Source organism: Lepidochelys kempii, chromosome 6 (assembly GCF_965140285.1).
Source record: "Lepidochelys kempii isolate rLepKem1 chromosome 6, rLepKem1.hap1, whole genome shotgun sequence".
In the NCBI taxonomy this organism is placed as follows: domain Eukaryota; kingdom Metazoa; phylum Chordata; order Testudines; family Cheloniidae; genus Lepidochelys; species Lepidochelys kempii.
In genome coordinates, this window is record NC_136385.1 from 60608597 (window position 1) to 60632263 (window position 23667).

Genomic DNA, 23667 nt, shown 5'->3' on the forward strand with positions numbered 1-23667 from the left:
CTTCTCCTCAGTGCCCGTGGGGTTATGCTTTTCCCTACCTCCTGGAAGGGATTTGGCCTTGCCTGGAGGGGCACTGCACAGCCTGAAAGTGGGCTCCTTGTGGCCTAGGAAGTGCTGAAGGATCCCTGTCTGGTTTGAGTCAGTGACCACAGAGAGGGGAGCAATCTACCGTGTTTAATTACAGAGCATATTATGCAGGCTGGCATGAAGGGACCTGCCTATCCCTCTCTCTTGTGTCTGCATTTCTGATGGCCCCTTCCCTGCAGTGGCTGAGTAGGGTGTTCAGGAAGGGGGACACTCGCAGGCAGGTGGCTGGACAACCATAGTGATGGGTTTGGTGAGGGCCTAGCATCTCTGCCCTTACTGAGTCCCATCCCTCTCATAGTCACGTGAAGCAACTATGGCCACAACATGGGGAAGTTCCTGCAGCTGGAGGGGGTGGAGGTTCGAGAGAGTGGCCTGGCCTGTCTCCTGGCTGATGCTTTAGATGACATGTTTGAGCACACAGAAGCTCAACACGTTGGGACACGTAGCTCTTGGTTTCAGCTGCAACCTTTCTCCCCTCTTTCTCGTTCCATCTGGAGCTTGTCATCACTAAACTCTGAACCCAGCTGCATGTCCCTGAGCTGCAGGGACTGGGAATGCATAGGCCCAAGTGGCTACATGCAGTGGCAGGGGCTGGCTCCTCATACAGGAGGGGGCACAGAACAGGCTCTGCTGAGACAGAGTGGGGGCAGCTGAATGAATGTGGTAACCCACCCCCTTCCCTCTTCGCAGGGTTTTCTTCCATGCCCTTCTTCTTTACAGTGCCTGCTCCTTCAGGTGTGTATCACCCGCCTCCCTCCCCTCCCGGGGGGTCTCTGTCATGTACATGGTGCCAGTCTTGTGGGCTTGTTTGGACACCTCCCCAGTGAGTTTGGTGTATTGTTTGGACACCTCCACAGCTGCACCCCATGCCATGCCTGTGTTCTCCACCCCTTGTGCCATGCCCCTATGTGCCCCACTGTCTCCGTGCCACACCTGGGTGCAAACTGCTTCTGTCAAAGGGCCATAAATCTGAGCCTGTCTGAAGGCCCAGTGCAGGAATGAACCCAGGAAGGTTGGGGGGAACGACAAGGAGCCGGGAAACGTCACTGTCCTCTCTTTGTGCAGGAAGAGGATGGAGCCAAATTAAAGACGCTTTCATCTCAGAAGCTGTCTCCCAAGTGGTGTTTCTTAGACTGTAAGTATCCTTTCCATACAGTACAGTAGCACTGGTCTGCCCTGGGAGGTGGGGTCGAGCCCTGATCTGCCCTAGGGATGTAGCAAAAGTCCCAAACCAATGATGCCCCCTGGGAATGCTCATTCCATGGGATACGCTGACCGGCTCGACCCATGGCAGCATTTCCATCAGCCTGGTGCTATCTGCATGTGGCTCCCTGGCAGTCAGGCAGTTGCCCCATTACTTTTTGCTCAGTTTGTTTGGGTGCCTGAGTGCAGCAGCTTTGAGCTGAGGGGAATATGCCTTCCCTGCCCTTAGAGCAGCAGCTGTGCCCAGTGCCACTGGTCATGTGAATCCAGCAAAGACTGCCAGCTGTGGAGTGTTTTTAACAGCACACCTGGCCTCAAGTCCTTACTCCTGGCCTGTGCATGGAGCAGGCTCTCCAGGATTGGGCTGAGGTGCTGTGCCTGTGTCTGACGGACAGGGGGCTCCCTCGGGCTGGGAACACATCCTCAGAGAGGCACTGCAGAATCTTCTGTGCCTGTTGGGTGCAGCCACTGGATACGTTCTGTGCCTGGCTGACACCGACTGGATTTTTCATGCAAACAGCTTCTCCTTCCCAGTACTCGGGGTGCTAGCCCAGTCAGAAGGACCCACTGTTCTCCCTCTGTATGGGGGAGAGGACTACCAGTGGCACTCCAGTCACATGATTTCCAAGGGGAGTTTCCTAACTACAGATAACATGTGGTCTTTAATAGCGCAAGTGAGTACTGCTAGCCCGGTACTAAGGGTTTGGAGCATAGCTGGTTGAGGGAGAAGTGAATTAGGAGCCCTGCTCCTGAAAAATAAGTCCAGTGCGATAATGACAAGTCAGCGTGGGCCAGAGGGGAAGCGGGCCAGGGAGAGGGAGGGTGAAAACTGAGAGCTGGGCCCAGATTCTCCCAGCAGGAGGTACTGCAGTGAATAGTGTTGGAGCTTTGGTCAGGAGGGAGCTGCTGCAGTGGCAGCCTTCTCCAGCAGGAGGTGCTCTACAGAGCAGCATAGGTGCTGCAGTGGGAGATGCCTTTGTACATCTAATTCAATTACAAGCTGTACACTGATGCCTTGTGGAGAAGGAGGAGGAGGGTGCCAGGTGTGCTGAGCCTGTGACCTAGCCGGCTGTGTTTGCAGGAGCCCCCGAGTGCTGTGGCAAAGCAGTGGGGACTTGTTTACAAACACGGCTTTGTTCCAGCTCCTTTCTCAGCCCCATCTCCCCTTTTCGCCCCCGCCCGCAGTCGAGACTTTGCTCCCGAAGCTCCAGGCTGCACGTTCACTTTTACTAGCATATTTTTGGTGTCTCTGTTTCTGGTTTGAGCGATTCCCTGGGAATCCCCCACAGCCTGCGACAATAGGGGCTTTTGGGCCCTCGTAATGGTGCTGGAGCGAGTTCCCAAACATACAGGGAGAAGCTCACGCAGGGGCACCAAACAGGGCAGGCCTGTGTCATTGCACTGATCCTCAGAGCCAGCGGGCCTGCACCAGGCACTCACTGGGCACCAGCTGCACCACCTGAGGAGCCTGACTGCAGATGGACAAGCTGGGGGTCAATGGGGAGACCAGCATTTGGCCTCACCCCAGGGGAGACACTGGAGGGACCAGGGGAATGAAAAGGCCAGAGCCTTTTCCCAGACGCTGTGGGGATAGGTTGCTCTTTCCTATCCAGGTTCTGGAGTTTCTGCTTCTCCCTGTTTCTCTTGTGTTCGTTTCCCTCAGATTCTGCCTCCTTCCAGGCTCCCCACCAAATCTCTGATTTCAGGAGCGCAGCTTGGGCTCCCTCACTTCCACGTCGTCTGGGGGGGCGGGGGGTTTCCAGGAGCAGTCCCAGAAGGGTTGCAGCCATTGCTCCCTGAATTTGGTCGGTGATGGGGAGCCAAGCCAAGTGAGGTTCATTCCAGTGAGAGGAGTGTTGTCCCTTGTCTCTTGGAAGGGTGGGGTCCCACCCAGCGGGGGTGGAGTGGACACCCCACTGCATGCACCGCTCACATGATCCCTGCTCCCAGATATTGCTGCTGTGGATTATTTCCTCCTTTCGCTGGTTTCCCAGCAGCAGGTTCGGTGCTGAGGAAAATGTGCCAGGAAAGAGGCTGGAGCTACATTCAAGGGCGACGCAGGCTCATTAAAGTGGCTGAATTACAGACCTTCGTTAGCAGCTCCGTGGCTGTAAATCTCTTGCAGGGACAGGATAAACGGGGCTCTTTCACTCCTCTAATCTGCTCTGGCTTGTGTCACGGACACCCCTCCCCCACATTCTTGTTCTGTTCCGAGAGAGAATTCTCCAGTCCCTTTAGGGCCCAGCCATAGCAACCCCAGACTGGGCAGCAGTCCTCAGCCTTGTGGGGGGCACAGAGCCCATGGAGAAAATGCCCATAAAGCACTGGAGCCCACTAACCCTGGCCTGTCCCTCCTCTCCCCACCACATTGAAACAAGGCTCAGGAGCCCCCGTTCCCTCCCCAGCCCTTTCACCTTGCTGGAATTTTGATTGTGAGTTTCAGAGTTACCGGCTGCATCCCAGAGTTGCAAAGTGCTTCCCAAACACACACACACGCCCAGTCCGCACCGCTCCTCTCGCCCCAGTATATCAATGTGGGGCTTTTCTGTCCCTCAAGCTGGTGCTCAGCAGGGGAGCAACAAGCATCTCGGAACAGACTATGGACTGGCTTGGGTACAATTCTTAGCCCACACAGGGAGAGTGGATGTTGGGTGCTGGTTTAAAACTGTGCTGCCATCCCAGGGGACAGGGACCAATGTCCATCCCATGCCCTATTGGGGAAGTGTGCTCTGCCAAGGCCAGGGATGCACAGCAGGCCTGGAGTCTTGGTGCTGGTTTGTGATGAGCCCTAGTCAATAATGTAAACGTGTAGCTGCACCAAGTCCCCGAGAGCGGAGAACAGATAGGCCCAAGCTCTCCCCATGTCCCTGCAGTTACTCTGTGACAATAAAAGTGACCATGAGTGATTTTAAGCCAAAGGAATAATCTCTCCCCTGGGTGTAAGCAAGTCCTGACAGCGATGGGCTGTCATCTCCGCAGCCTGCTCAGGCAAGGCTCTGCTCTGTACAAGGTCAGTGTCAGAGCATCAGCAGCAAAAGCCCTGAGAGTCAGGAGGCAGGTCGGAGGGGCCTGACAATCCCCAGAAAGCTGGAATTCCAGGCCAGCAGCCTGAAGGTAGCCAGGTATATCCTGCTTCTGCTCCTTATGGTGATCAGGGCCTAGAACAATGGCTGGTTGCTCAGTCAGGCGGGAACGTTGCATGCTGCGATCTGTAGTCTGTGAAGAGAACAGATGTGTCGTTAGGGCACATTATGGAAGTCAATGGGCCACCCGTGGTCAAGAGTTATCTGGTTTCCCTGCTGTGTCCTGCTGCTGTGTGGGTGCACTCACTCACGGGGTTGTAAGGTGGCTGAACAGTTTCATGTTGCCCAGGGGTGGAGTGCAGTGGTTCTAGGCAGTCCCATTGCCCCTTTGTCTCTTGCCAGATTCTGGGGACAGGAATCTCACAGGTTCTCTCTCTCTCTCTCTCAGCAACTACAGCTGATCGGTTTTACAGGATAGACCGCGCACAGGTGAGTGCCGACTCATTCGCCAGGGACCATGGGAACCAAGGCGCTGTTGTGCAGCTACACTTGACCAGCAGCACATGTGTGTTCAGACATGCAGACACATGCATTGCCAAGGGCCACTGCTTAGTGTGCTTTGTCCCCACACTGCCCAAATCCTGTGATTACTTTATGGACAAGGGGATACAATTTCCTGGGAAGGTTGTAAACACCCGGAAATAGAGGTGCTCTGCCCTCTGCAGTCAGGCACCTCTGGGATCAACTGGTATTGGATGCTTCAGGTGCATCTCCTTCAACCTCTGTCCTAGTGAATTAATGGAAGAAATATTGAGAGGAAAAACTGATGAAAGGTCTGGAGGACAATGCCGCCCACGAGCAGTGGGCAGTGTTGAGGATTAGTGAGAAGCCTTGCCATGCTGATTTCATTGCCCTGGTTGATAATATCACAGAGTTAGAGGATGGAGGCAATGCAGTAGCTGGATATAACTGGATGCAAGTCACATATCTCAGACTGTGGCCCCCATTCTGGGCTCCGGCTGAGCTGAGCGGCACACAGCCTAGGCCATGGGGACAAAGGTGACTTTAGCCACCTCTGCACCACTTGGATTATGAGGCTGCTGGAAGCTCATTCAGCCCCCATCCTAAACCAGTGGTCCCAGGGATTGCTCTAACTTGCACCCTAGATACAGCAGTCTGTAAGGGACTACCTGACATCCCAGAATAGCTAGAGCTTAGAGTATAACCAAGCATACTCCGTCCCTCACTCAGATACACCCCTACTCCTGGGGACAGCAAAGGGTCATGCTGCTGGCCCTACTCACTGGGAAATCCACCTTATACCGGGTTATTCCCAGTAGTGAGATCTGGGTGGGCACTGGGCCCATTATGCTGCTGGAATGATGTAAAGGGGCTGGCATGTAGCTCAGACTTAGGATCAATGTCTCACAGTCTTAACTTGAAAAATGGATGCAAGTTGGCTTGGCTAGGAACACTGAGATATGGGCTGGAAAGTGCCTGAAGGAGCTGAACAAAGGACGGTGATAAATGGCAGGGTATTGATTTGAAGAAGGTGTCCATGAGGACCTGCAGGGCTTGATCTCAGGTGTAAACTTAAGTGTTATTAAATATCTCCATTCATTAGCTAGAAAGAGGGCAAACAGGAGCATGATGCAATCAACAGGTCACACTGAAACGGGAGGAGTTGTAAACCCTAGAGAGGATAGAGAAAATGCAGAGGGACCCAGAGACGTTAAGACACATGGGCAGGAAACAACTAAGTGAGGCTCAGCCTGGGGAAATGTAGATTCTGCAGCAAGGGGAAAAATAACCCAAAACCACGATCCTCAATGGGAGGAGAATGCCGGGAGCAGGAATGGCTGAGAGAGACTCTGCAAGGAGAGGGAGAAGCAAAAGACTTTACGGTGAGATGGCTGCAAAACACCAGGGATGTTCTGGGGAGTGAGGATGCAAAGTCCTCAGTCCCAGCATAGGGAGGGCCCAGTCCCTCTAGCTACAGCTCTGGAGAGACCCCACCTGGAGTCAGCTCTGGGTCTCCTAAACCAAGAAGCCTCACATCAAGATGCAGGGAGATGGTCCCTTCCTGTGTGGTTCTAGGGCGCCCACACCTGGCCTGTGACAGTCAGCTCTGGGCCCCTTGCTGACAGAGGAAGATTGGAAGGCAAGATTAGAGGAGGGCAACAGGAATGAACACGGGCTTGTGAGGAGAGATTAATAGAGTTGAATCCGTCCAGGTTGGCTAAGGGGCACTTAGCCTGTGCTGACAGTCTGCAAACATCATCCCGGGGTAGCTGCTGAGGGTGGAAAGGGATTACATAGGGTCATAATGAGGGATGTGGGCGGGGATTTGGAGAGGAGATGTTCTAGTGGAGTCTCTGCAGACGCCCTGACAGTGAGACGTGCGAGGCTGTGGAAGAGTTTTCCAGGAAAGGGGCAACACCTTAAAAATAGACTGGGCACAACCTACACTCTGCTGGAGACAAGAGACCCTGATAGGACTTTTCCATCTCTCGTTGAGACTCCACTCCACACAGCGATCATTGTTCAGAAGCATCTGACCTGGCCAGGGTCATGGTGATCAGTCTAAGAGCTGTGTGGCAAGCTGGGGCTGCCCTTGCTAAGTTGCCATGGGCACCAGTCCCAACTCCAGTCCCAACTCCACTCCCATGCCGGCCCCTTTGAGCTGCCATGGGCCATCACCCCCCTGAATGCTGCTCTGGTTGCTAGTGGGGGGGTGTTTCCCCAGGGTGACTGGCCTGGGGTGGGTGGATCCCCTCTCTGAAGGGCTGATCTCTACCTTCCAGGAGCACCTCAACTACGTGACGGAGATCTCCCAGGATGAGCTCTTTGTGCTGGACCCAGAGCTGGTGATCACCCACACTGTGGGCACCTCACCCGCCATTCCTGACCTCGTTGACTTGTCCTCCACTCCCACAGGGCACCATTTTGCTTTCCCTTCTTCCTCATCCTCTCCACCCTCCTCACCAGCCCTCAGGTGAGACTGACCAATCTGGTCTGCAGGTGAGAATGGCCTTGTGGGGTGGGGAGAAGGGTCTGAGGGAGGAGTGGAAGAAGGACCAGCCTGAGAGGCTTAGCGCTGGCTTAGCTGCTCTGAATCCTGAGCTCTGAAGCGAAACACCAGCTCTGTGTGACGCAAGTGAGAATTGTCTCTGCAGCTTGCCTCTATGGAGACCAACAATCTTCCCTTCCTCCCCATGCATATTCCACCCTAGGAAAGTGTGACTCTGGGGCAGTGGGGCTGCACTGGAGGGTTGCACCCATGGCTCTAGTTTAGCTGTATCAGTCCAGGGCTGACTGAGACTCCAGAACTCGTTTCCCATTGCTAGCCCCCATGGCAAAGGGAGATGGTTCTCTGGGGGGAGCTGAGACACAGAGCTGGGATAAAAGAAAAGGAGGACTTGTGGCACCTTAGAGACTAACCAATTTATTTGAGCATGAGCTTTCGTGAGCTACAGCTCACTTCATCAGATGTTTACCGTGGAAACTGCAGCAGACTTTATATACACACAGAAATCATGAAACAATACCTCCTCCCACCCCACTGTCCTGCTGGTAATAGCTTATCTAAAGTGATCAACAGGTGGGCCATTTCCAGCACAAATCCAGGTTTTCTCACCCTCCACCCCCCCACACAAATTCACTCTCCTGCTGGTGCTAGCCCATCCAAAGTGACAACTCTTTACATAATCAAGTCGGGCTATTTCCTGCATAGATCAAGGTTTTCTCACATCCCCCCCACCCCCATACACACACAAACTCACTCTCCTGCTGGTAATAGCTCATCTAAACTGACCATTCTCCAGGTTTAAATCCAAGTTAAACCAGAACATCTGGGGGGGGGGGTAGGAAAAAACAAGAGGAAACAGGCTACCTTGCATAATGACTTAGCCACTCCCAGTCTCTATTTAAGCCTAAATTAATAGTATCCAATTTGCAAATGAATTCCAATTCAGCAGTTTCTCGCTGGAGTCTGGATTTGAAGTTTTTTTGTTTTAAGATAGCGACCTTCATGTCTGGGATAGGGGTAGGTGTCACTGACTGAGCTGGGAAGGGAAGAAATTAGTGGTGGAGATGGGCCAGGGAGGGGAAAGAAACCAAGTCATGGAAGGAATGGGTGTCATTGCTAAGGCAAGGTTAATTTCCTCAATCTTTCAATTTGTAAGCACCTGGAAGGATAATAGGGTTATAAGGAATATCCAGCATGGATTTGTCAAGAACAAATCATCCCAAACCAACCTAATTTCCTTGTTTAACAGAGTTACAGTACAGCTTGACACAATCCCATATGGGAGTCTCATAAGCAAACTAGGGAAATGTGGTCTATATGAAATTACTATGAGGTGGATATACAACTCGTTGAAAAACTGTACTCAAAGTAGTTCTCAATGGTTCACTGTCAAACTGGGACAATGTATCTAGTGGGGTCCCACAGGGGTGAATCCTGGGCCTGACACTATTCAATATTGTCATTAGTGAGGTGGATAACCAAGTGGAAAGTATTCTTATACAATGGGAATACTAGCAACCTGGGAGGGGCTGGAAGCACTTTGGAGGGCAGGATGAGAATTCAAAACAACCTTGATCAATTAGAGAATTGGTCTGAAATCAATCAAATTAAATTCAGTGAAGACAAGTGCAAAGTACTTCACTAGGGAGAGAAAATCAGATGTACAACTACAAAATGGAGAATAACTGGCTAGGTGGGAGTGCAACTGAAGAGGGTCGGAGGGTTCTAGTGGATCACAAATTGAATATGAGTAACCATGTAAAGCAAGTGGGAAAACAGCTCCTGCCTTTCTGGGGTGTATTAACAGGAGTGTTGTATGTAAGACAGGGGAGGTAACTCCTGTTCTACTCAGCACTGAGAAGGCCTCAGCTGGAGTGCTGTGTCCAGTTCTGGGCACCACACTTTAGGAAGAATGGGGACAAACTGAAGAGAGTCCCGAGGAGAGCCACTAAAATGATCAAAGGTTTAGAAAACATGAGCTATGAGGAAAGGTTAAAAAAACTGGGCATGTTCCATCTTGAGAAAAGAAGACGGCGGGGGACCTGATACCAGTCTGCTAAATGTTACGGGGTGTTCTAGAGAGGATGGTGATCAGTCGTTCTCCAGGCCCACTGAAGGTAGGACAAGAAAACTGGCTTAATCTTCTGAAAGAGAGATTTAGGTTAGATATTAGGAAAAACTTTCTAGCTATAAGGGTAGTTAAACTCTGGACCAAGCTTCAAAGGGAGGTTGTGGAATCCCCATCTTTGGAGGTGTTTAAGACCAAGCTGGATGAACACCTGTCAGGGATGGTCAAGGTTTGTTTGGCCCTGCCACAGCGCAGGGGGCTGGACTAGATGATCTCTCGAGGTCCCACCCAGCCCTACATTTCTATGATTCTGTGATTCCTTTTTCCCGTCCTATCCCAGCCGGCATCCATGCAGCTGGTCTCTCAGCAGCAGTGTCTCTCCAGTGGCAGGCTGGTACACAGGAAACTTCTGCTGCTCACACAGCCCCAGCTTGACTAGCCATCAGGCAGGGCTCCCGCAGTGGGGAAGTGTCACAGAGCCACAGGATCGGTGCTACCACCCCATCTTTAGAACAGTTTCGGGGGGGACCCCTTCAGTGTGCCAGACCCCAAAGGAGTCTCTCACTTCCTCCAGAGTAAGCCATGCGGCTTCACTGCCTCCTTAGGCTGGACCTTTGTGCCTGCAGTGCTCCTGCTTCACACCGAGAGTGCTCTTGAGCACATCCAGCTGAGAGAGGAGATTTGTATGCTCTTTAGGGATTAATGCACCTTGCCAAGCGTGTGCAGTGACATGCAGCATTGTCAAAACGGGGGGGTTTAGAAGTTACCTGGAACAAAGCATAGCAACTTCCTTAAGTGAGCAAAGAGGCAGGAAGGTTAAAGCCTGGTCCATTCAGGTTTGCCCAGAGGCCAGCCAAGCTGTAGTGAACCCCGTTGTTCAAGCTTGCTCTCTCTCCTTGGTCAGGCTCCAGGTGAGAGCCTCCCTGGCTGCCTCCAGCAGCCAACACTTATCCCCACACCTAGAGTCCTCCTTTGTTCCAGACCTGGGAAATACTGCTCAGCTGTGCGCCCCTCCCGCACCCCCCCGGGGAAGTGGGGAAGTGTATCTCTCTAGGTAGTTGATTGCTAGGTCTCAATGTCCAGAGAGTTGGATTTGCTGTCTTCTTTTCAGAGGCTCCATTGATATGGGGACCAAGCCCCACACATTTAAGTGACACCCGAATCTACATCTGAGCAAACAGCCCTTTTCTACCCCCTAAGTAACAGCACAGCCCATAGGGGAAACTGAGGCACAAACAGGACTCATAAAATATTACAGAAAATTCCCACTTCATCACAAGGAGTTCCCAACTAGTCCAGTCCTAGCCTCTCCCAGCAAGGGATGCTGATGGGCTATGCCTGTGAGGATCACAGAGACCAGTGCAGGGGAGGGGAGTTTGCTGCAGAAGACTTGCTTATCATGGCTTTTGACAGCGTCAGTTCTGAATCTCTCCCTCTCTTCTCTTCCAGCTCAGAAGCAGGGGGCTGCCCCTGCCACGAAGGTAAGTCCTTCAATCTGTGCTGCAGGCCTTTGGTAAGTCTCTGGCTTCCCTGTTCCTGTCACACTTAGGGTTATACTAGCAGATGCACCTGAGTCCCTGCCCTGATTCTGTGTTCCCCACAAACTGAGCGCTATCGTTGTCTGAGAAAACGGGGGTGATGGGAATGTCTGGAGAGCCCCGCCCCTGCTGGTGTCACATGGCACTGCTCTGTCTGGGATCCAGACCCAACCATAGGCTCTGCGAGAACTGCACAGCCTATGGGGTGGCAAGGGAGAGGGTCACACTTGACGCTGCAGTGACTGCACAATGCACTGCCATTCAGGGGGATCGGGGCTCAGGTTCTCCAGGGAGGTTCCCCGAGGGGAGCGGCAGGAGTGACTGGCTGGAGAGACCTGATAGCCATTTGCTTGCATAGTGGAGCAGTGCAGGGAGCCTTTTCCCAGCCTGCTTGTGAAGTGTGGGGCAGGAAATGACAGGGTGGTGAGGTTAATCTCCCACCTGCAGAATCCAGGCCTTGAGATGTGTTGCTGGGGGTGGTGTTTGTCTCTGCCAGGCACTGGCAGGGGCTCTGGGAGGGGGGAGCACAAGGTCAGGGGCCTCCCTCAGCTGAGCAAATGGAAAAAGTTTCCTGGAGCTTGAACAGAGCCGGTTCCTGGACGTGTGAATGAGTCACTGGTGAGAGGCATCCCAGCTGGCTGGCTCCCCAGGGACCCCCTCATTTGCCCTTCACCCTGCTCTTCCCCTCCACCTCAGGAGTTACTTTTTCCATGGTCTTGAAAACATTCCTTCTGGACCTCGCCAAAGCTGGGGCCTGGCCTTGCACCCGGGGAATGTGGTCTAACTCCTCCCCCCTCCCATGGGTGTTTCTCCCCTCACACCTCATCCCGTGGGCTGCCCCCATTTTCTCCTTACCTCTCCCCCACCCCTGGGGGCACCCAGCATTATAAAGCTGAGCCCCCCACTAACCCTCTGGTGCATGCCGTGTTCCAGGCAAAACCAGCCTGGCCAGTGGCTCCCCTGAACCCTTCTCCTCCCAAGCCCTGCGTGAGGGGATTGGACTCAGGGGAATTCCAGGCCCAGGGATGCCCTGCCAGCAGCACCCTGATGTTCAGGGACTGTCAGCAGGAAGCAGCCAGCTGTGCCCAGCAGCTGGGGAGGGAGGGGAGATTTTGGCCCTGCTCCCACACTGGGAGGAGGTCACTGGCACAGACTGTGGTGCTGGAGAAACATGCTTCTGGCAGCTCCCATTGCACAGGCACTAACAGGCTGTGAGCCGTGTCCTAAGGCAGCTCCAGAAGTGCACGATGTGAACTGGCCTGGGGTGAGGACTGTGTCACTCTGCCATTGAAACTGCCTCTTAGCCCAGAAGAGACTGAAACGGAAGAGAGCCTGGGAAAAAGGTTGCCTTCCACTTGCACCTCCTTGGTGTTTCCACCTGCCCCACTGTAGGATACATGGCAGCTCAGTCAGTGCGCGTGCATGTGCAGAGAGAGAGAGTTTCCCCCTGCACAAGCAGCCCTCTCTCTTCCCATCTCCTGCTTGGCTTCTGTCATCCTGACCAGTGTCTCCTCTCTGCAGATAACGCCTTGATAGCTGCTGCCAAGAGTAATGATTTCCAGAAGGTAAGAGCTGCCATGTGCCACGAATGCAGCCACAGTGCTAGGGGGGTGCTGTGCCTTTCCCCACAGCAGCTAGCTAGGACCCCAGTGTGGCGTGAGCATCCCTTCTCCAGCACCCTGTTGGTGCCTGTTAGCCAGGCTTTGTCATTGCCCTGCTAGCCCCAGCTGTGACTCCTTCCTCACAGCGGTGCATGAAGAGTCCTTAGCAGTGTGAGCTTCCTCCGAGCAGTGCCGGATGGGGTCCAGATAGGCTCACAACAAGGAATCCTGTTCTGGGAGGGCTGCATGTGCCGCGTTAGATGAAGGCAGCTGTAGCCTTGCTGGCTGAGTTTGGAGAGCAGTTCAGTTCCCTACCCTGGGGCATATACTCAGGTAATCTTGCTGCAGGTTCTGCTGGCAAAGACCCGCCCTGCAGGGTGTGAGTGGGAAGGGCCTTCCCACAGGCACAGCTCTTGCCCTGGTGCTCAGAGGTTAGAGGAGGCCTGAGTAGGAGACTCTAATCCAGAGCTGACGTGTGTTCCTGTAGTTTCGAGAGCTGCACCAGGCAGGAGGGGACCTGATGATGCGAGACTCCTCAGGTCAGACCGTGCTGCACCATGCCGTCAAATCGGGGAGCAAGGAGATTGTCAAATACGTCATTGAGAATGGTAAGCTGGGAGCCTGGATCCAGCTGTTGGTACAGCTCTGGGCTGGGGGTGCCATGACCCCTGGAACTGGCACAGAGGGATGGAGGCCGAATTCACTGCGCCTCTCTACAAGTCTCTGCTCGAAGGGGATGATGCTAGTGTTCAGATGCCCTTCTCTCTGCCTTGCTTTGTTTGTGGCAACCTCTCGCCTCTCTGCAAGGCTTGGGAAGTGTCCCGTCCCTCCTTCCTGTTTGTATTCTCGCTGGCAAATACAAGGCCAGGTTCAGCCTCAGACTTATGTGATACCCGTGTGATCTCACCGAAGCCAGAGGCAACTGAAGCTGCAACATGGCCTGGAGTATTTTGGTCAGTTTCAAGTATTGATGCCTGTCTGTTTTCTAGTTACCTGCTTTTGCCAGTGGGGGCAGCTCACAGCTTGGGTTTTGGTGGGTCTCACCAGAATGAGGGCTGGTTTTTCTTTTACATTTCTCTGTATTTGAGTCCAGGGGCAACTCCTCCTCCCCAACCCTACCGGCCAGATTCCGCCACTGTTCCCAGGCAGCTACATCTCTAGCTGCTTGGGTCTCTCTCAGTTATCAGATGAGGTCTCCGCAGTGGTATGCAGGAGACCCCAGGTGTGTGAGAAGAGACTGTGCTGTGCATTGCTGGGGAGTGTGCAAGAAGGTCTCTGTCAAGCAGGCTGGTCTCATTACCCCACATTGTCTTTCTCTCTCCAGCCCCTGCAGAGATCCTCGATGCGACAGAAGACGAGAAGTAAGTTGCTTGTGGTTTGTATTATTTGATGCCCAAACCCTCTGTTTTCTATACCCAGCTGCCTTCACTGCAACCGCCAGCCACCACTTCCACACCAGGCTTGGACTGAACAGCCCCAGGGACTGAATTCTCCTCCCACCCAGGTGCTCTCTGAGGCAGGGGTGGGGTCCTTTGCTGCAGAAGTGTGACCAGACTGAATTCGCCTCCCATCCCAGGCCTCCCTAGGAGGGGTCCCTCACTGCAGCCCCTGTGTATGTCACTTGCCCTCTCGCTTTGCCTGGGGATCTCATTCCTTCCTCTTGTCTCTTCTCCCCAGTGGCGAGACCAGCCTGCACCAGGCGGCTGCCCTGCGCCAACGCACTATCTGCCACTACATTGTGGAGGCTGGGGCTTCGCTCATGAAAACAGACCTGCAGGTAAGGTCAGATGGGCTGGGAATGGGAGATGGGAGTTCTGGGAATAAGGGTGTACATGGGGCACTGGTGAATGGCTGGAGCAGAGATTCAGAAGGTGTGAGCCAGCTGGCTCAGCAGAGGAGCAGTGAAGGGAATGTGAGGGCACTAGCTTAGAGCCCAGCCAAATGTGCCACACATTCCCTATGTGAAGGGGGTCCCTGGATACAGTCTGGAGCCTCGGGCTTCTCCAGTAGTTCAGCATGGAGCACAAAATCTCACCTACCCCTGCCCACTCACTGAGCAGCAGATCCTTAGAGCTGCACAAAGGGTGTCTCCTCCTAGCTCTTCTGTGCTGCCCCAGTGCTTTTTCTAAATGAGTAGGTGGAATGTTTCTTTTCCCCTCTTCCCACCATCTGAGGTCATTGCAAGGACAGTCTCGCCAGAGAGTTCCCCTCCCAGCAGCGCTGTCAGCTCTCCCGAGTGGGGGGATGGGGAGAGGAGGGAGCTCTGAGAGATGCAAAGGCAGGGCGTGTTTTCAAATAGCCAGCCCCACAGAGAGTGTTAGCAAGTGGGTCAGGCAGTGTCACTTATGCGTAGAATAAATTCTGCTGTGTCTTGGTGCCAGTGGCTCGTGAAGACCAAGACACAGTGGTTGGGATGCAGTCATGTCTCTGCCAGAGGAGTTGTAGCAAAAAGGGCAAGGTTATGTTTTGATACAAGAGGTTCCCAGGGGCTGGCATACAGCGGCGGGGAAGCAGACGTGTCTCTGTGTCAAAGCTCTGTGTATCGGGATATAGCACAGGGAACATAATAGCATCTCAGTGCCGGGCCAGCTCTGGGACCTGGTAGATAGCCAAGAGGTGCGGTTATGTCTTGGTGCCAGAGGTTCCCAGGGCTGGGATACAGCAGAGGAGTTCACCTGGGCAGCCAACCCTAATGAGGCTATAAAAACTTCTGAATGCTTTAGGCTGCAATCAAACCCTTTGCCAGCAGCCAGGGAGATGCTCTACAAACACTCCCTGGCAGCTGCCCTGCCTTCCTAACTTCCAGCAAACGACTCGGGCCTTGTCATGTGCCCAGATCAGGAATGGCTTTGCTTGGGGGCACATCGAGTGGCCATAGAAACAAAGGAGAAAAGGACCAAAGTAGGAGGCTGAGGCCTGGGCTGGGGCTAGGAAGACTTTGCCAAAACAGCTTTGCTGAGGTCCCACCACAAGATCTCTGGGCATGGAATCCTCTCTGTTGAAGTGAGAAGGACCCAGATGTCTGTCACCCTGAGTTCTCAGGTGCAAGTGCCCCTCCCCCCCCCCCCCAGCCAGTGCTGAAGGGAATTTTTTTAAGGACTGACTGCCCAGCTGGAGGAGAGGGGGCCCAGCGGGGGTGTGTCTGTTTGTATAAATGCACACCTGGCCTTGTGACTGTCAAGGAAGTCCCATGTCCTCCCCAGCACTGATCGCTTAGAACTTTCCTGTAGTATGGGCAAGAACAAACCACATTCTGGAAGCTGTATGTGAACCCTGATCCTTACAGAGTGTAATACAGTTTGGTAATGTGCATACAATACAGTTGGGTCCCATACACCTCTGGCAAAGCAAACCAGGGTAGATGGGGCTGGGCTTCGTCATGTTACATGAATCAGTTGGGCTGCACGGAGGGCCTCTTGCAGCTCTTGTTTCAGACTGTGTTTCTGCAGACTTGAGCAGGCAGCGCTGCATCAGGGCTTGTGCAGTCAGAAGGGAAACACAGTATTTCCTTTTGCTAAATGAGCGTTTAGATTCTGCCTACTGAGGAGACCCCTGGAGGAGCACTGGGCAGTGAAGCACAACACACTGGCTCCAGCCCTGCTGGGGGAGATCCCTGTGAGATCCTGGGCCTACACTCTGTGACTGCAAGTGGACCTGTGTGTGCCTTGCATCTATCTGCCTTTGTACCTCTGTGTTCCTCTGTGTGTGTGGGCTTCTGTCTGCAGCTGCATCCGTGTTTGTGAGACCCTTGCGTGTTTGAGCATTGTTTGCCCCAATGAAATATAGATGTGGATTGTCCCAGAGGCTTGGGATCCCTTCCCCCTTGTTCTGGCTGCCTTCACCCTGCTGAGCTCTGAGAGCCAGTGTGGATAAGTTGCACTCTCCTTGGGGAGGGGGTTTTCAATGGAAGTGGCAGAGTGCCAGGTTTCCTTGGCCCTGCTCAGTAGAGGGTTTGTTCAGCGCAGAGGAGCAGGGGCAGTTAACCAGCGGGAGGGGGAAGGGAGGAGAGAGGAGACGGAGCTGAAAGCTGTTAACAGATTTGCTTTTTATGGAGTGCGGGAGTTCATTAGTGGACACAGTCCAGATGGCTGCAATAAGCTGGTGAAATGTGAGCCTCCTTGAGGAGCAGGAGCAGTTACTGGGGGGAGGAAGGAGGGATGGTGTTTCAAAGTGCTCCTCAGACGTACACCTCTCCTCCCCCCACATGTCCTTCAGCTCTCTCCCCCTCACTCTGCCTAGCCTGCTTTCCACAGAGCTGAAAAAGCAGCAGGTTACAGAGACTGGACAGTCAGAGAGACCAGTCTTGGTCGTCTTTATATGCAGTGCGTGAAGAGGGGAATACATGTGACAGGACAGTCTCTGTCCTAGCCAGCAGGAGGTGCAAATGGGCTTGACAGGGACTTATCTAGCCCGCACCTTCCAGTCTCTTAGCAAAATCTAAATATCCTTTCCAGCATGCACCTATATCTTCCAGTCATGCTTCCCTTCCCTTTATGGCAAACCTATTATCACCAGACATTGCACGCCGCACATCTTGGCCACATGCCCTGCAGGGAACCAAATATGGACAGCAGCAGTGTGACCCTGGGCTCTGCACTCCTAGAAACCCTACTCCCAGCCTGCAGCTTTGTGGGAAAGCAGCACTTCTGCTAGGCCTGAAGTTCCCAAACTCTTTTGCTGGGTCCCCCTTCAGAGATTCATGTCCCAGGAGCACCTCCCCTCCTTCTTATAAACAGAAATTTCCAGGGGGGCTGGGAGCCCAACCTAGCCAGGGTGCCCCCTTGCTCCCCAGCCCATGAGCATCCCCTGCCTGTGACCCACTCCAGGTGGGTGACCCCAGCAGGACACAGACAGGTGGGCTGCACCCCTCTCCTTATGCCCTTGCCTCTGGGACCTGCTAGAATCACTGAGAGGTCATAGGCTCCTTTGGCTCTAGTGTGATCCCCACCACACATGCACAAGAGCCTGTGGGGGCAGGGAGAAACTATGTCCCCAGGGGGCCTCTATGCATCAGCCTCAGGAGAGGCCAGTGAGCTGTAAGGGCCCCTCTCCTTCCCCGCAACCTCCTGTGGAAGGAGAGGTCCCTCCTCCTCCATCTTTCAGCCTGGCAGCTAGTGTGAGGAATTCTTATTTTGTCATCAATATTTTGAAGAAACAAGAAAAAATTTGTAACCAGTCAGGTCCTCGCACCCTCCCAGTAACTTAATTGTGCACCCTCCCACCCCCAGACATGCCTCACAGTTTGAAAACCAGTTTACTAGGCTACAAACAACACAGCCATGAAAGGGGAAGCCATGGGGGGGGCCTACCCCAGGCACGGAGCTGTTGAGGCAGGGAGGGACGTAGGTGTCTGGTGGAAGGAGAGCAGCATAATGCTAGTGGTGTCCCAGCTCTTCACTAGAGACACCAGGCCAAGCAGAGGCTGTAAGCAGAGCTCTCCCCACATGGTAAGAGCAGCTCTCTCATGCCCATGGTCAGCCCTGCAGGATGTAAAATGGCAGGGAGAAAGGGGTGCAAATGTGGCGGCCGCCATCTTGGCCACCACACCAGGGATTGAGCTGAGGGGACAGCTGCTACAACTGGAGCTCTAGGTTCAGTGCTCTGTGATGGGGGCTGTAACAGACTCTCAGCCTCTGCAGATTTGGTATGGAGGAGCCCCTCTGGCACTCAGAGTTACTGGCTGCAGGCTGTGGGGAGGGATCTCCTGTGGGTCTGTGTTTGGATGTTTCACCTCTGCTTTGCTCCCTTTTCCTCTGCACAGGGAGACACCCCCAAGCACAGAGCTGAGAAGGCCAACGACCCTGACCTGGCTGCCTACCTCGAACATCGTCAGCACTACCAGATGATCCAGCGGGAGGATCAGGAGACGGCTGTGTAGTGCTCAGTGTGCCTTACCACGTGGTCCTGCCAGTGCGGGCAGGACAGGAGGGCGACTCCCATGCTGCGGGTCCGGCTCAGCCCTTCCCAGATCTCTACTTAGTCCCAGAGGAGGGGGAAGAGGCGACAGCAGCTCTGTCCCAGGCCTGGCTGAGACTGTATTCATTTGTATGGACATTTGGGACTCACTCCCCCCCCAGCTATCTCCCACCACTTTCCATACACCCTGCACTGGATGGACTCTGCTCCGGCAGCTCTCCCACCCGCGCATCCTATAGGAGCCATCTCCGCGGTTGGGGAGAGATGGAGCCTCTGTGCTGCCCCTGTTGGTGGGAGTGATGGCTGGTGCCCCCTCAAGAGACTCGGTAGTCCTTGTGGACTCTTGTTGTTCAGCCTCCACCTGCCTGCCCCAGTCATGGCTCCATGTGCTGCGGTTCCACTGGGCTCATCACCACTAGTACTGCCCCCGCCAGCCCTCAGGGGCCTACCCCCAGAACCTGCCCACATCACTCCCTGAGACCGCCACAGGGGGTCACCAGAGAGCAGCCCTGCTCCTGCAGTTGGCACTAGCTCTGCTGTCCCGACTGCAGAATAATTGGGGATGCTTGTGGGCCTGAGAGAAGTTAACTGCTATCCAGCTGCCATACCACCTCCTACTCCGGCTTCCTCCCTTTGCTCTGAGGCCCTATGCAGCCGCACAGGGGGCCCCCAACAGCTGGCCAGAACCCCTGGCATGTCCAGTGGAGCCATGCCCATAAATCTGCCCCGAGTTCCAAGCAAGCTGTCTGCTTGTTAAAACTGGACCCAGGTGCCACAACAAAATGTCAGCAATGTGCCTGGGTCTCGCAAGCCGCCTCCTTCTGGCACTCCCCCTCCCCCCCCTTCCTGATTCCTCTCCCGGAGTTCATCTGCTGCCTCCCTTTCCTCCACATGTGCTTCTAATTTGCTGCACACCAGCCTGCTGGAAATGTGGGTAAAAATATGTGCTGCTTACGCAGCAGGGAGGCTGCCAGGCTGAGGAGGGAGCTTGTCTCTAACCTTAGTACCGGGTTCCTGCCGCGCCAGCACCCACATTGGGAGCGCTTGCCCTGGACCCCTTCAATGTGCAGTTAGGGAGGCTTCTGGGGGGTTGGAGCGTGCCATAGACCAGATACTCCTGTACCGAGAGCGCTGGGGAGCTGGATCCAGCATCTGGTAAAAGCAGCCCAGGGCCCAAGAACTACAGCTCCTAGAGGTAAGGGCTAGATGAGGCCCTGTCTAGCCCTCTGGCCCCATGGCCAGGGCAGGAGTAGTCCCTTCAGTCTATTCCCAGGGCTTTGCCCAAGCAATGGGACTCCCACGCCAGCCCCCTATCAGCATGGTTCACGAGATGCAGTCTGAGTCCCTTTGCCCAGCTCTCCCCGCTTTGCTCCCTTCTGGGCCCTGCATAATCCCACCCCTTGCTCCTTAGCTTTCATGTAGATTCCCACTGTCTGGGCTGGGGCCCCCAGTTCTCTGTGTGGCCCCTCCTGTCTGCCCCGAGCTGCTTGGAGCTCCCTGCTCCCCCAGTTTCACGCACATGCCCCATTGCCATCTTAGTCACTTCATTTGCCGCCTTTTCAACAGATAAGGGGAGTGGGAGCTACCTCCCCGCAGTGGCCCCCATCCCTGGCAGAGGCAGTGCAGTCTGCCCCAAACATTCCAGAACAATGAGGCTCACTCCTCTGCTCCCGGGGGAGCTCTAATCCTGGGACCTGGGAGACGTATCAAGCCGGTAGTCAGCTGGCCTGCACTTGGCTTTGTGCTGGGGTGGGTGCAGCAGCCTTAAATAGTCCAGGGCTGTTTGGGGTGTGACCCTTCACACTGCCCCAGTGTCTGACCCTGCCAGAGCATGGTGGCTGGGAGCTGGCTGAGGGAGGGCAGGCTGGTACCAGGCCTGTCCAGACCAGAAGTTGAGTAGTTCAGGGGTGAATCTCTGGTGTGGAGCACAAGCAGTGAAACATGAAGGCTCAGTGGTGCCATGTTGTGCTCTGAAGCAGCCAGGAGGTGAGTGCCTTCCGGTGAGTTCATCTCAGCCTTGGGTTCCTAGGTGGCTCTGAGAAACAGGAAGCTCCACTCGCCCAGCAGGTCTTTGACTACTGGGGCTGTGGGGGGCTGCGATCGGAGCTCAGGGAGGGTGGGGCTGGTGTTCCTTAGGACCCTTCTGGTTTTGTTTACAGAGGCGGGAACCTGCTTTTTACTTTGTTTTCAGTAGTTAATTGTTCCCGGCATGGGTGGAAGGAGAGCAGGATCGGGGGCAAGAAGGACCTGGAGCCACTTCTCCCCCCCACCCCCACCCCCCATTATTCCTGTTGGCGTGGGGCTGATGTCTGTGGGAGCTGCTCTGACACAGAGCTGGTTGCTGTGATCTGCCCTTGGGGCTGTTTCGCTTAACCTGCTGTGTCAGTACTATGATGACAGGAGTGTTGGGTCTCTGCTGCTGCCAGGGATTCCCCCTCCTGTGCTGTGTGTGCCTGTCCTCTGCGTGGCCTTGCCACACACGCACCCCCACCCACCCACCCCAGGTGAAGACAGAACCATATGGTGAGAACTAACACGTGCCTGGCCACCACAGTTGCAAGCCAGATGCCCCCGGTTCTGAGGCAAAAGGGGGATTTGGACCTGCAGGAGATGTGTGGGGCACCAGCGAAGAATGCAAACAACCAGCACATGTTCTGTCGGGGTGAGGGGGACTTTCTTGCATACAGCTATGCCCCATGGCACAAATGGGCCAGTGACCCATCTCTCCAGATGGTTGGGGGGGGGGCAAGGCAGTTTAGCAAGCCTGCACCCAGCATCCATAAAATGTGTGGTGCTCTCCTATGCAGGAGTGCAGCAGCCCCTGGGAACTAAAGGCCCTGGCATGCACTGTGAGCAAGCTGCTTGGGTCAGGTGGGCCATCATGGGCCTGCCCTTGTGCATTAAAGAGGAAGGTGATTCTGAACCAGTTTAGGCTGTTTGTCATGTGCTGGGCACCATTGGAGGATGCTGCCTAATGGATGGATCTCCATGTCCATCTCTCACGCATATGCAGAGGGTCAGGGTAAAGGGCCTCATCGTCCAGCTGTGGCTGCCGCTAGCCAACAGCAGGACAGACACTATGTCTCCTTAGTGGCACAAACTGCTCGCTCTCTGCTGGGACACTGAGCCTGGCCTGGAAGCGTTTACACCCTGAGCCCGTCCTCTCGTTCCCCGATTTGTATGCTCTCTTCGTCTTTGTACAGGTAGTTCAAACACACGCTGACCACTTCCCCCATGTGTGCGCGCGCCCATGAGCTGAGTTGCTGTGCAATTCCAAGCCTGGCTTGTTTTTATGCGAGGAGGAGAGTATTTTGTAATACTGGAGGGTGGAGATTCTGTGCAATGCCTGGTTCCTGTCTCCTAGACTCTTAGGACTGGTATATTTGTAACTCTGTTGGGACTGCGGCTCTGGCAGGCCGTGTGCCTGGACAGCAGCCTGTGCTCCCATCGCTTTTCATCTTTGACCGTTTGGATGTTGTTGTTTCTTGCCATTAAAATAAAAAGATGAACATTTTACTACCTGTTTCCCTCCCTCTCTGAGACCTGCAAGGATGATAGATGCTACAGGAATGAGCTAATCAGCCTTATGTGTGACACTAAGGTGCCCCTTCAGCAACACCGCTTCCGTTTGAAGCCCTGGCCAGGAGCTCAGAAGGTGTTGGGTTTCCCTGCTGGATCAGATCCTCCCTACCTAGGCCCAAGGCCTTTCTTTTCAGAGACCCCTCCCCACCCATATGCACCTGGCCAGCAATCCAACAGTGCAGTGTAGCATGGAGAAAACTCTCCCCCTTACCCTGATGATCAGCATGACTGAAGCAGGGACTGTGAGCTCCTAATTTGCTGCCTGTTGTCTTGAGCATCTTGTTCTTTCTTTTGGGGTCAGGCTTCTGGGAGTTTGTCCCCCCAGAATCAGACCCTTTGCAGCTGCAGGGTTGTTTGTTCATTATAATTTGAAATGTTTCTATTTGTATTAACTATTCCCAAAGAGCACTTGTAGCATTGATAGCAACCTACCCATGAGAGATCATGTCACTGGGAAGAGATGCACTCTGGGGGTTAGAGCAAGGACTGGGACCCAAGGTTCCTGTGTTCTTTTCCCATTTCTGGAAGGGTGTATGTTCTAGTAGATAGAGCTGGGGCTTGGAAGGCAGGATTCCTGGGTGGTCTTCCTATGTCCAGGAGAGGAATGTGGGGTGGTCACTGGATCAGAGGGCTAGGAGCTAGGACTCTTGAGTTCTGTTTCCAGCTCTGGTATTGAATCATTCATATGAGCGTGAGCAATTCATCTGTTTATTTCTATGTAAAATAGAGACAACAATCCTGATCTACCCCCACAGTGCTCTGAGCTGCACTCATGAAGGTGTTGGAGATGGACACAGCATCTTGCTAATTAATGAGGTGGGGTGAGGGCTGGGAAATTTAACTCACACCTCAAATTCGGAACCCTGAGGGTTGCATAGTAATCTGACCCACCTTCACACCCCTACATTCCGTAAATTGTTTGGGGTTTATAAGCTTCCCCTCTGCCCCCAATATACACATTCCCTCCGTCCCCTGGGAGCCTTGTGTCACTAACAGCCCCTTGAAGCTAAGGGCAGGAGTGTGTGGCTGGTGTCGTACATGCTAAATTGCCCCAGCCCTTCTGGCTCTGGGGCCAGGGATCAAACATACATGCTGGGATTTCAGGGACCGGTCAGTTCCACTTCAGTGCCCAGACCCCTCAGCATTTGGACAATTTCTCCCCAGCAGGGACTGTCAGTAAGCACAGAGACCAGAGATTTCCAGCTTGTGGGAGGGGGAAGAGAATTCAAAAATCCCATTGCTCTTCTGGGAGGTTTTGGGACTCTGCCTCCAGCTCCCTGGGCTGGGGCTGGGGGATTGTACTGTTCCATACAGAGGGTAGTGAATTTTTGAAACTCCCCCTGGCCAGCAGGACATGGACTGCAGAGGTTCCTATGGAATCCTGTGTGTGTTAGAGGTGGTTGGAGGTGTGTGCCAGAAATACCTTTGTGTGCATCTGCACGCTCATGTGTGTCGGGGTACCCGAGTGAGTGCCAGATGCATGCCCTGCCAGCATACGTATGTCACTGAATATACACACAAACCTGGCCTGCACTAACCAGGTGCTGAGGGCAGGACAGTGCACATATGGCCGTGTTAATCATTACCCGCATCAGCTACCCTCCAGACCAACTACAAACGA

At 54.1% G+C, this 23667-nt stretch overlaps 1 protein-coding gene across 19 annotated transcripts in view; it reads left to right on the forward strand.

Annotated features, from left to right (window-relative positions):
• DGKZ (diacylglycerol kinase zeta) overlaps window positions 1-21980 on the forward strand; it is an 89882-nt gene extending 67902 nt beyond the window's left edge. For 7 of the 19 annotated variants that reach the window (XM_073348186.2, XM_073348181.2, XM_073348180.2 and 4 more), the window contains 11 exons: window positions 778-822; window positions 1153-1222; window positions 4762-4802; window positions 7118-7308; window positions 10859-10890; window positions 12469-12512; window positions 13036-13156; window positions 13873-13909; window positions 14226-14325; window positions 16079-16204; window positions 18310-21980. In XM_073348186.2, coding sequence (XP_073204287.1) covers window positions 778-822; window positions 1153-1222; window positions 4762-4802; window positions 7118-7308; window positions 10859-10890; window positions 12469-12512; window positions 13036-13156; window positions 13873-13909; window positions 14226-14325; window positions 16079-16204; window positions 18310-18426 — 924 coding nt within the window. In that variant the 3' untranslated portion in view covers window positions 18427-21980. Of the gene's footprint in view, window positions 1-777; window positions 823-1152; window positions 1223-4761; window positions 4803-7117; window positions 7309-10858; window positions 10891-12468; window positions 12513-13035; window positions 13157-13872; window positions 13910-14225; window positions 14326-16071; window positions 16205-18309 lie in introns of those variants that run through there. The other 12 variants (XM_073348185.2, XM_073348184.2, XM_073348187.2 and 9 more) reach the window with 5 other exon arrangements.
• Window positions 21981-23667: the final 1687 nt, after the last annotated feature.